General features: G+C 54.5%; 1 protein-coding gene across 1 annotated transcript; it reads right to left on the reverse strand.

Moving 5' to 3' along the window:
- Positions 1 to 118: 118 nt before the first annotated feature.
- Positions 119 to 10,856, reverse strand: LOC104331728 (uncharacterized). The gene is made up of 5 exons (XM_075446944.1): positions 10,748 to 10,856; positions 8,056 to 8,217; positions 4,976 to 5,075; positions 1,079 to 1,209; positions 119 to 455 (listed from the first exon to the last, which is right to left on the reverse strand). The coding sequence occupies exons 1-5, from the start codon at positions 10,796 to 10,798 to the stop codon at positions 174 to 176; spliced, it is 726 nt and encodes a 241-aa protein (XP_075303059.1). The 5' UTR covers positions 10,799 to 10,856; the 3' UTR covers positions 119 to 173.
- Between the last annotated feature and the right edge of the window lie 86 nt (positions 10,857 to 10,942).

Raw genomic sequence — 10,942 nt, forward strand, 5'->3', positions numbered from 1 at the left:
CGGCAGAGCCCACCCCCCCGGCCCGGGGACCCGCAGCCGCCCCCCGCCGCCCCCCCGGGGCCGCAGCGGGGCTTCAGCCTCCGCCCCCGGTGCGCAAGCAGAAACGAGCTGTGCTAGCTTGAGAGTGAAGAGCGTGATGAGTCGTGCGGGGGTCACCGCGCCGCAGACCCGCGTCAGGCGCGCTCGGCTTCGTCCCTGTCCCCCCGGGGCACCCTGCCCATGGTGTAGAACTCCTTGTTGGGGCGCAGGTCGATGTAATGAGCTATGCGATTGGACATGGCGAAGAAAGCAGAAATCATGCCTATGTCCCAGGCATCTTCGCGGTCAAAACCGTGCCTCTCCAGCTTCTGGAAATGCTCCTCGGTGATGTTATCGGCTCGACAGACTGCAAGGGCAAACTCCAGCATGGCCAGGTCCCGGTCACTCAGGTCAGCCAGTTTCCAGTTGACGATGACCTGAGAGAAGGCAGAAACCAGAGGTAGCACAGAGGCACCCAGCAAGCAGTCTTAACCGGCTGACCGCCTTTTTTGCTCCACAAACCAACGAGATGGCAGTACACAGGCTCTTGGTCAGCACGTGAACCAGACATCCTGACTACCATCAGACAAAAGACTACATTTTACTGCCCTCCTCAGGGGCTGTGGCAGTTTTGCTGAGCAGGCTGTGGAGGAGTTCATCAAACAGGACCCAGTGCTACCAGGATGCTGCAGCTCCCTGTTGGCAGCAAGCTCCTCCACAGACCAGATTAAAATACATGGGCAGCAGGATGAATGCTCTGCAGGTCAACTGTGCCTCCCCGCATCTTGCTTGGAAGGTGGATGAGGATACACCACCTCGAGGGGCTACCCCCACTGGCTGCTGATCTGACTGTGCACCAATAAACCTAGTGAGCCAGCTACTGCATTATGGTCCCAGATGTGTCAAAATCGCTCAAGATTGCCGGGAACCACATAGATCAAAATACAGATTAAGGATCAAAACTTCAGGTGAGAAAACAGACACATGAGGGGGCCATTCCCACCTCCCAAGGGACCATGCGAAGGAGGTGGGGCGCACATGCTGTAGTAACCCCACTGACCTGGTCAGCCAGTGCCGGCTGCTTGGAATATATGCGATGAAGTGCTCCATGTGCAACCACACAGTAGGGACATCTATTCACAACACTGGTAGCCACAATTATGAGCTCTTTGTCTGCCTTGCTGAGTCGCCCTGCAGGGACAGCAAAAGATTTGGCACACTTTGCTGTTAAAAATGTCCACCACGGAGAGTATCACTGGGGAAAACGGGGAAGGGAGGGTTCTGGGTACAAGCTGCCTGCAGTACAGCCCAGGAGACAGAGCTCCAGAGAGCATGCAGGGAGACACTGCAACCAAAGCTCCGAGATGACAGGACGAGGGGCAATGGTTTTAAACTGAAAGATGGTAGGTTTAGATTGAACATGGCATCTTTTGCTATTAGGGTGGTGAGACACTGGGACAGGTTGTCCAGAGAAGTTGTGGGTGTCTCACCCCTGAAGCGTTCAAGGTCAGATTGGATGGGGCTTTGAGCACCCTGATCTAGTGAAAGATGTCCCTGCCCACGGCACGGTGGGTGTTGGACTAGATGATCTTTAAAGGTCCCTTCCAACCCAAATCTTTCTGTGATTCTGTGATCATCCATGTGACCAATTTACCCAGATAGTTGCTTGTGAGGCACCTAGTTAGGATGAGGGACATGAGATTTGATCAACAGTGACACAGTTCTACATAACAGGAAAACTCAGAGGAGTAAACTTGGTTGCTCATCGAGTAGGAAGCTCGGTTGGTAGTTCTCTGTGTAAGTCTCAGAGGCAAATGGCTAAGGAGAGTGCTGTCTGTTCTTCCCCTGATGCTTTACTGCTGCTTTTACAGAAAAGTCCAGTGTTCTAATACCTGCTAAGCGGGTTTCAGCAAGTAAACATTATCGGCAGCTTTTGAAGGCAGAAACAAAAAAACCAAAAGGAACAATGAGGTACCCAAGGACTGGGGCTTTGAGAACCTCTAGTGACCACCAGACAGACAAACCACAACTTTTACACAGTGTCTAGCCCTGCTTTAAAGAAGCTGCGGAAAAGTAGCTCCCTCCTCCTCCCCACAACAGCTACTGGTTTACTGGACTTTGACAGGATTTCCATAAAACCAGTGTCTTGTAAGAGCATGAAAGACACTACTAAAACCCCCTGGGTAAAGAGGAGTCGGGAGAAGAGGCTTTCATGCTCTGCTTCAGTGCCAGAAGGTGGCAATGCGGTGATACTGCAGGAGAGATGCTGAAAAGGGTGCGATCCAGGATAGTCCTACTCTTCCAAGTCAAAGAAGAAGCATGAGAATGAGAAGGGAAAAACAGACCCTCATACAGCTAAGGGCATGGCTTCACTCCAGCAGCACAAGCAGAGCAGAAAGCTTCACACAGAGACTGCATCTACCATGTGGGAGAGGCACAAGACTGCACTCTTCGCTGCCTCTAGATCTTGCTGAGACACTCCTCCCAAGCCCTCATCTCCCATAAACAAGAGGAGCAGTCTATACCCACCAGCTTCTTTTACAAAATCCTGGTTATACTAATGTACCTTCAGAGCAAAAGCAATGACAACAGGCCCCTCGGTGCTCTGTACCACGGAAGCATGAGGAACAGGCAGTCATCAAACTGCATTTCCTCGAAGGCTGGAGGGCCAGGCAGAGTTCCCTGCAGCCCTGCCCAGCAGCACTGCGGCAGCCAGCCCTCCCTCATCTCCACTCCTCCACTCTGGGCACCCAGAGCCCGCCTGCTGCGCAGGCATCCCAGCGCGCAAGCACCATGGTCATCTCCCTGCTGCTGCAGGGCACAGACACCCCCGGGTTCAGAGCCCCCCGCGCAGCGCATTGGGGCCCAGAGGGCACGGCCTCCCTCACAAGTTCTGTGCGCTGCTCATTGGCAGCTCATCACCAAAAAGTGTTGTGGAGCAAGAGCTGCAAGCAGGCTCAGCAGGAACCTGCCCCCGCCTTGGGAGCTGTTTTACACTGGCCCCTCGCCTATGACCCCCACAGAATCACAGAATGGTAGGGGTTGGCAGGGACCTCTGTGGGTCACCCAGTCCAACCCCCTGCCCAAGCAGGGTCACCCAGAGCAGGCTGCACAGGACCGCGTCCAGGTGGGGCTTGAATATCTCCAGAGAAGGAGACTCCACAGCCTCCCTGGGCAGCCTGGGCCAGGGCTCCGTCACCCTCAGAGGGAAGAAGTTCTTCCTCATGTTCAGCTGGAGCTTCCTCTGCTTCAGTTTGTGCCCGTTGCTCCTTGTCCTGTCGCTGGGCACCACTGGAAAGAGTCTGGCCCCGTCCTCCTGACACCCACCCTTCAGATATTTGTAGGCATTTATAAGGTCCCCTCTCAGCCTTCTCTTCTCCAGGCTGAACAAGCCCAGCTCCCTCAGCCTCTCCTCGTAGGAGAGATGCTCCAGTCCCCTCACCATCCTCGTAGCCCTCCGCTGGACTCTCTCCAGTAGCTCCTCATCTTTCTTGAACTGGGGAGCCCAGCACTGGACACAGTACTCCAGATGAGGCCTCAACCAGGGCAGAGCAGAGGGGAAGGAGAACCTCCCTCGTCCTGCTGGCCACACTCCTCTTGATGCACCCCAGAATGCCATTGGCTTTCTTGGCAGCCAGGGCACACTGCTGGCTCATGGTTAACCTGTTGTCCCCCAGCACACCCAGTCCCTCTCCACAGAGCTGCTCTCCAGCAGGTCCACTCCAAGCCTGTACTGATGCCTGGGGTTGTTCCTCCCCAGGTGTACGACCCTGCATTTGCCCTTGTTGAACCTCATCAGGTTCCTCTCTGCCCAACTCTCCAGCCTGTCCAGGTCACACTGGATGGCAGCACAGCCTGCCGGTGTGTCTACCACACCTCCCAGTTTGGTGTCATCAGCAAACTTGCTGAGGGTACATTCTAACTCTTCATCCAGGTCGTTGATGAAGAAGTTGAACAAAACTGGGCCCAGTACTGACCCCTGGGGGACACCACTTGTTACCAGCCTCCAACTAGACTCAGCGCCGCTGATGACAACCCTCTGAGTTCTGCCATTCAGCCAGTTCTCTATCCACTTCACCGACCACTCATCCAGCCCACACTTCCTCAGCTTCCCTAGGAGGATATCATGGGAGACTGTGTCGAAAGCCTTGCTGAAGTCCAGGTAGACAACATCCACGGCTCTCCCTTCGTCTACACAGCCAGTCATGTCATCGTAGAAAGCTATTAGATTGGTCAGGCATGATTTCCCCTTGGTGAATCCATGCTGACTACTCCTGATAACCTTCTTTTCCTCCACTTGCTTGATGATGACCTCCAGGATAGGCTGCTCCATCACCTTTCCCGGGATGGAGGTGAAGCTGACCGGCCTGTAGTTTCCTGAGTCCTCCTTCTTGCCCTTTGTGAAGATTGGAGTGACCTGAGCCATACTGCAGCTGCAGTGCCTGGCTGTGTAACCCTGCTGGTCTGGAACCTGACTGATCCCCAGGCCAACCTTCTGGCTTCATCTAGCATCTGCCTTGTCCCCATGGGTCTCCCTAGGAAATCTAGACTCCTGGATGGCCCGGTCACCACTGCCAAAGCCACCCTGCTTGCCTTGCTCCAGCAGTGTAGGGCTTCAGCCTTGCCCACAAAACCACTGCCTCTGCCTGCGCCCTTCCAGCACACTCAGCTCATCTTCCCTTAGGCAGCAGCCCTCCTTTCTTTGTCACGACACAGAGCACAGTGCAGCGAGGTAGCAGAGCTTGGCTCGAGAGATGCTTTTTCACCACAAGCTAAAGAGTACGAAGCTGTATGCAGCAGAAGGAAAGCCAGGAGCAGCTGCAGTCTCTGCTACCTGTTATTACGGACTGGGAGAAGGCATGGTGAGGCAATACATCTGCGGATGTCAGAAGTGTTGCTTCTAGCAACTTTTTCATATACAAGGGGAGGGCAATTTTGAGGTGGTTGTATGGTTTACCTGTGTCTTTGTTCATAATGGCATTGTAATAAGCAAAGAAAGCTCTGAATTCAGCAGGTCGGTGAGACATGGCTTTGAACACATTGGGCAGAAATCCAGTCTGTTCAAGCAAAAAGAAAAACGAGTCAAGAACTGTAACTTAACACAGAGCACACAGGACAACATTAATGCACTAGGCTTAGAGAACAATTCGTTAGCACTGCAGTGCTGGGGAACCTCTGCAGACCCACTCTGCTGCCCTTTGACCCATTTATACATATCACTGAACGTGTAATGATGTGGTTCTTAGTTCGGTGTTGCTGCAGTTTCATAGCCAGACTGATCGCCCTGCTCAGCAACCACAGCAGGAATGACTACAGTCACACTGGCAAGCTCCTTTCAAAATGGAGAGGCTGTCTCCACTTGGTCTTCCTGCACAGATGCTGCTACGCCCATTTGAGCACCCTAGTCCTTCTGTAACTCTCTATTCCCTTCGAGCTTACAGGACACAAGACAGGGCCAGCCCAATCTGAACACCATGCTGGTTGAGGTGCCAGCAGACAGTGGATGTATACGCTGGCACAATGATGCTGCTCTGCTTCTCTCCCCGTTCCACCCCCAACAACTGGCAGTGCCCAGCCCATCTCTGCGGTTGTGTGTGGGGCTGCCTTTCCCAGACAAGCGCTTGCTGCCTCTCACGTGCAGGACCACCTGACACAACACCCACACGTGCCTGGGTCTCAGCGGTCAGTACTTCTCAGCAGGGATTCAGTCTCAGTGCCTGGCTGCCCACTGCAGTTCTCAACAGCCTGGGTTCGCTGTGACTGTGCCAACTGCCCACAGGCTCCATCAGCTTACCAGCTGCTGCTCTTCAGGGTATTTCTGGAAAAGGAGGCTAGCCCAGGTGTCACAGACCCCTCTGGCAACCTCCCTTGTTGGGGATGACGTAGCTTGAGAGTTAGCACAACTAGGCCACTTAAGCAAAACAGCATAACTGAACAGGCCGCTGGAAAGGACAGCTAAGAACAGCCATTGAGAAAGTTCTGATAGTGCACATGGTGCGGGTTAGCAAAAACAAGATTTGCAGGCGACCTGTTGCTATTGGCGTTAGTGCAGTTACCAGTCATAAGGGAATGTGGGGCGCGTGAACAGCGCGTGATTTATGTCTGTAGCCTATCCAAATAAGCGTGATCGCGTGTGCAGATATGAAAAATGTATATAACCACGCAAGCAGAGCAATAAATCGAATCAACTGTGCATTGCGTCAGTGTGTGAGAGTCGTTCCTGTCCCTGCACGGATGCTGAAACTCGGCACTCCCTCCACTGCCACACAATTGCCTGTGCCTTCCTCCTGTTTCACCCGTCTCTTTACTGTTAGTTAACCAAGGGGAGTGACAGAGGGGATCATAAGAAACGTGAAACTATGACAAAGTAGCTTTATTAGTATTTTCTAGTTGTTAGTAATTTTTATTATTACAGTTTGTATTCTCGCACACATAGCGGTCTAATGCTGTAACTATTGTACTAACCCCTGTTTCTACTTATGAATGTAGTGGATGTACGTAGATATGTTATCACTTTAAGTCATTAGACAAAATAATTAAAATCAAAGCAAGTCTTGGTCCTCAGCGGTTAATCGGGATAACTGCAGGATAAGAGACTCCTAAATAATTCTACTCCAGACAGCTTGGTCTTGGGAGAGCAGATGCACCAAGCTACAGAGATAAAAGAGGCACCAAGAGGGCAACAAGACCAGAGCAAAACAACCTGGAAGGACGCAGTATACATGATCTTAGAACTGAGTCTGCGCAGAAACAAAGGGCAACCAGCGGACACTGTGATGAGGAGTACGGGCCTTCACCTGAAGACTCCTAATGACCACCCAGAGGTGCCAACAGACATGTGTGAAAGATGTTAACATATGCTAATCAGTTCTCAGAAAAAACATGAATATGCTAAGCATTTCTTGGAAACAGAATGAATGCGTACACCATCATTGTATTTAACCTGAAATGAAAAGGGTGTTTGGCATGCACGTTTGGAGGAGAGATCCCCTGTGTGCCCGACAAGTAATAAAGGATACCTGCTTAACAGTATACATTGTACTGTTAGGTTATTACCGGGTCTTTGAATCAGGAGGCTCCTCCCTCTTTGTCCACAACTCATTAGTTTACTTAGGAACCTGTGGCAACAGAGGTTGGCAGCACTGTTTGGATATCCACCTCTGCTAGGCTGACTGGACCCTACACGTAGGTCTTTGCTGACCCTTTCAGTGCACTGACGCACAGTGGTGTGCGTCACAACATGTGAAATTTGAGCTGACTTCCTCTGTGTATCGTATTTACCCTCAAGTCTGCCAACTCCTTTCGCTATTATGCAAACTTCACCATGGCCACTGCAACTAGCAGAGCACAGATTCAACAGGCTGGCAGGAAGGATAGGCACGGACAGACCAACACTCCCCTGAGAGGAAGCTCTTGGAAGAGAAGTCTCCATGGAGCTATGGCTGGTGGAGTGTTTCAGCCATCATGAAGGACTGTGTGGCTTTCCTTCTCCACAACAGCAGGGAAGGAAACTCTCATCCAATTACTTCTTGTTCCCCTTGCACACAGTTCTGCACTAGGCTTACTGGGCTGCCACTGTGCAGCCCATTTAGATTTGGAGAAAAAAAAAGTCAAAGTTCAAAAGCAGAAATACCCCTGGGCTGATGTACATGACGATACTGCCATCAGTACAGCTCCGCCCCTGTTTTTTCTCCACTAAGTGCGTTAAAAACACTCCTAATAGTGCACAGATGCTTTCTCAGTAAAACAAATACATGTCAGTGTTCCAGCTAACCCCCACGCACAAGATGTCATCTGAAACAACTGACTAGTCTCACAGAACCAGGGAGACTTAAAATCCAGCCAACACACTGCAGGATTTCCAGTAAAACCCCCATCCTGTCGACTGGAGGGAGCTTTGCAAGCAGTGCTGCTCACCTCAGTCTCCTGTCGAGTGTGTGTTAGACCCAACCAGAACAGAACTGCTCTCTCAGGTTGTACAATCTAGCTGGACTTTGGAACCTTTCCACTGACAGTTTTGCAGCAGAACTCCTTTACCTTCATTTCCACCTCCTCCATGAGCTCCACGATGTCATATGGCATGTCCTTCTTGTTGGGTATGGGGTACCGCCCAACAGGTCTCGTAGTGCTGTCTTCCTTGGTGCTGTATGCCACCTGAGGCCGCCTCTGGAGTACCCCTGAGGCTAGGAGAGGCAGAAGCTGGGGAAAACAGATGGAGGAAAGTTTGTTATCTGGAAGGACAGGTATCATCTTGGCAGCCTGGGGAGGGAGGACTTTTCCTCAGCTGCTCCTGCGTTTCTGACAGGACTCAGGGGCACCTCTGTCACTGCAGGTCACTTCCTGCTCCATTAGCAGGGCAGCTGGCGCTCTGGAAAAGGAAACAGAAGTCCCATTCCTGGCTGTAGCCCTAAGCTGCTGTGCGGGCATCCAGCAAGCATCCCCCTCCCTTGCACCCCTCCCACGCACCATCTCAGCTGCAAGCCACGGCTGCTGCTCCTTGCAGTCCTCACCAGCCACAGATCAGACCATCTGCACCAACACTGAACCTGCAGCATCTCCCAAGCTTAAAAGGTGTTTCCCACCAATCTGCACACAGCAACATCACATGGACATCCAGCAGTGACCCAAGCAGGTCTCCTTCAACAAAGGAGCACGAAGAATAAACTCAAGACCCTTTTTTTTTTCTGCCAGTCAGCCTTCCTCCAGGCAAAGCCATCCTACCTCCTGCAGAACAATCAGTGGCACCAGAATCAGGCCTTCTGGAGGCCTGAAGCAAACAGCATTGTCACGCCAGAAGCACTGGAAAAGGTTTGGTACTGACAAGACTGTATCACCCTTTGTAATACTCCACAACCCCATGCACCAGTACAGGCTGGGGCAGACCTGCTGGAGAGCAGCTCTGCGGAGAGGGACTGGGAGTGCTGGGGGACGACAGGTTGACCATGAGCCAGCAGTGTGCCCTGGCTGCCGAGAAGGCCAGTGGGATCCTGGGGTGCATTAGGAGGAGTGTGGGCAGCAGGTCGAGGGAGGCTCTTCTTCCCCTCTACTCTGCCCTGGTGAGGCCCCATCTGGAGTACTGTGTCCAGTGCTGGGCTCCCCAGTTCAAGAAAGATGAGGAGCTACTGGATAGAGTCCAGCGGAGGGCTACGAGGATGATGAGGGGACTGGAGCATCTCTCCTGCGAGGAGAGGCTGAGGGAGCTGGGCTTGTTCAGCCTGAGGACGAGAAGGCTGCGAGGGGACCTAATAAATGCTTATAAATATCTGCAGGGTGGGTGTCAGGATGGGGCCAGACTCTTTTCAGTGGTGCCCAGCGACAGGACAAGGGCCAATGGGCACAAACTGAAGCAGAGGAAGCTCCAGCTGAAGATGAGGAAGAACTTCTTCCCTCTGAGGGTGACGGAGCCCTGGCCCAGGCTGCCCAGAGGGGCTGGGGAGTCTCCTTCTCTGGAGATATTCCAGACCCGCCTGGCTGCGGTGCTGTGCAGCCTGCTCTGGGTGACCCTGCTTGGGCAGGGGGTTGGGCTGGGTGACCCACAGAGGGCCCTTCCAACCCCGAACATTCTGTGTGATTCTGTGTGATTCCTTTAAGAAGTTGTGGTCCTGCAACATCTAGGCTATCGGCCTCGTTAGCTCTTCAGTTGTGTTGCAAGGGGCTTTACAAGAGCAGCTGCATCTCACGGATGGGCAGGCTGGGCTGGAGAGTGGAGTGACTCGGTGCTGGGCAGTCAGTGCGGGCATGGGAGCAGAACCCGCGTGTCCCGGGACCCTGCTCAGAGGGTGCCTTGAGCATCTTCCCAGCTCTCCGGTATGCACCACACCTGTTCTGAACGGTCCCAGAACACCACACAATCCCCAGTTACATCCCACCCACGGTGTCCCCCGCAGTTCTGGGGTGAAAACTAAGCCTGCTGGATCACGCATTCTCAGGGTGTCCTTGCTTGGCACACGGCTGAGTTCTGGCCTGAAATGCCAACATGCTGCTGCAGCATAAATGAGTAACAGCGATAACCAGGGCAGAGGCACCTGAACTCGCTGCTATGGGAGAGGAAGACGCTGGAACAGCTCTACACGCTCTAACAGGACATATTCAGGTATCACTATGAAAACAGTGAGAAAAACACTAAAGGAAGTGTAAACAGGAAAACTATATCAGAAATGAAACTTCTGAGAACAACTGCGAAGATACACCGGGGTGCAACAAGTAGCCTGAGGGCCACTGAAAGCAAGGACCCCCGCCACGGAAGGTCGGCCGCGCCCCCGGCCCCAGCCCAGAGCAAACCCGTGCACACCAGTTAAAGGCCTAACGGGTTTTCCTCCCCGTCCCTGGAAGCGGAGGGGTCGGGGACCGGCGGACACCGGCTGCGTGACGCGGGCAGCGGCCTCACGGAGCGCCCGGCAGATCCACCCTCCCCCCGCGATGGCGTGCGACGGCCCGAGAGGAGAGAGAAACCGCCGAGGGGCCGGAGCCAGCGGCCGCGGCGAGGCCGGACGGCTCCCGGGGGCCGCAGCACCCACGGCCGAGCCCCTCAGCAGGCACCGCGGCCAGCCCCCGGCCCGGGGTGCTCGGGGCCGCGCTCGGAGCCCGCAGCGGCCGCGGGCCGGGCCATCGCCGTCCCCGGAGCCGCGCTCGGCCCTGCCGCCGCCCGCCGCCCCGGCCCCGCAGCACGGCCGCCACCACCCGGAGCGCTCCCTCCCCGCGCCCCCGGCGGGGCCGAGCCCCTACTCACCGGCGGGCGCGCGCGGCGCAGCCGCAGGCCGCGGAGCAGCAACCCGCTCATGGCCCGTCCTCCCCTCGCGCGCCGCGGGCAGGGGCGGGGCCAGCGGGCGTGGCGGGGCCGGACCCACGTTCCTCCCACACGGCCCCGCTGCCCCGGGCACGGCCTCCCGCCCCGCGGCCCCGCCTTGGCCTCTGCTCCGCCCGA

Source organism: Opisthocomus hoazin, chromosome Z, assembly GCF_030867145.1.
Source record: "Opisthocomus hoazin isolate bOpiHoa1 chromosome Z, bOpiHoa1.hap1, whole genome shotgun sequence".
NCBI lineage: Eukaryota > Metazoa > Chordata > Aves > Opisthocomiformes > Opisthocomidae > Opisthocomus > Opisthocomus hoazin.

What these genes read in the sequence shown, in the direction of transcription:
- LOC104331728 (XM_075446944.1), bottom strand. Translation starts at nt 10,798, where the DNA reads ATGAGCGGGTTGCTGCTCCGCGGCCTGCGGCTGCGCCGCGCGCGCCCG. An exon ending in CATTATGAACAAAGACACAG is followed by an intron (nt 1,210 to 4,975) that starts GTAAACCATACA and finishes CTGTCCCTGCAG; the next exon opens with GGCGACTCAGCAAGGCAGAC. An exon ending in AGCCGGCACTGGCTGACCAG is followed by an intron (nt 456 to 1,078) that starts GTCAGTGGGGTT and finishes GCCTTCTCTCAG; the next exon opens with GTCATCGTCAACTGGAAACT.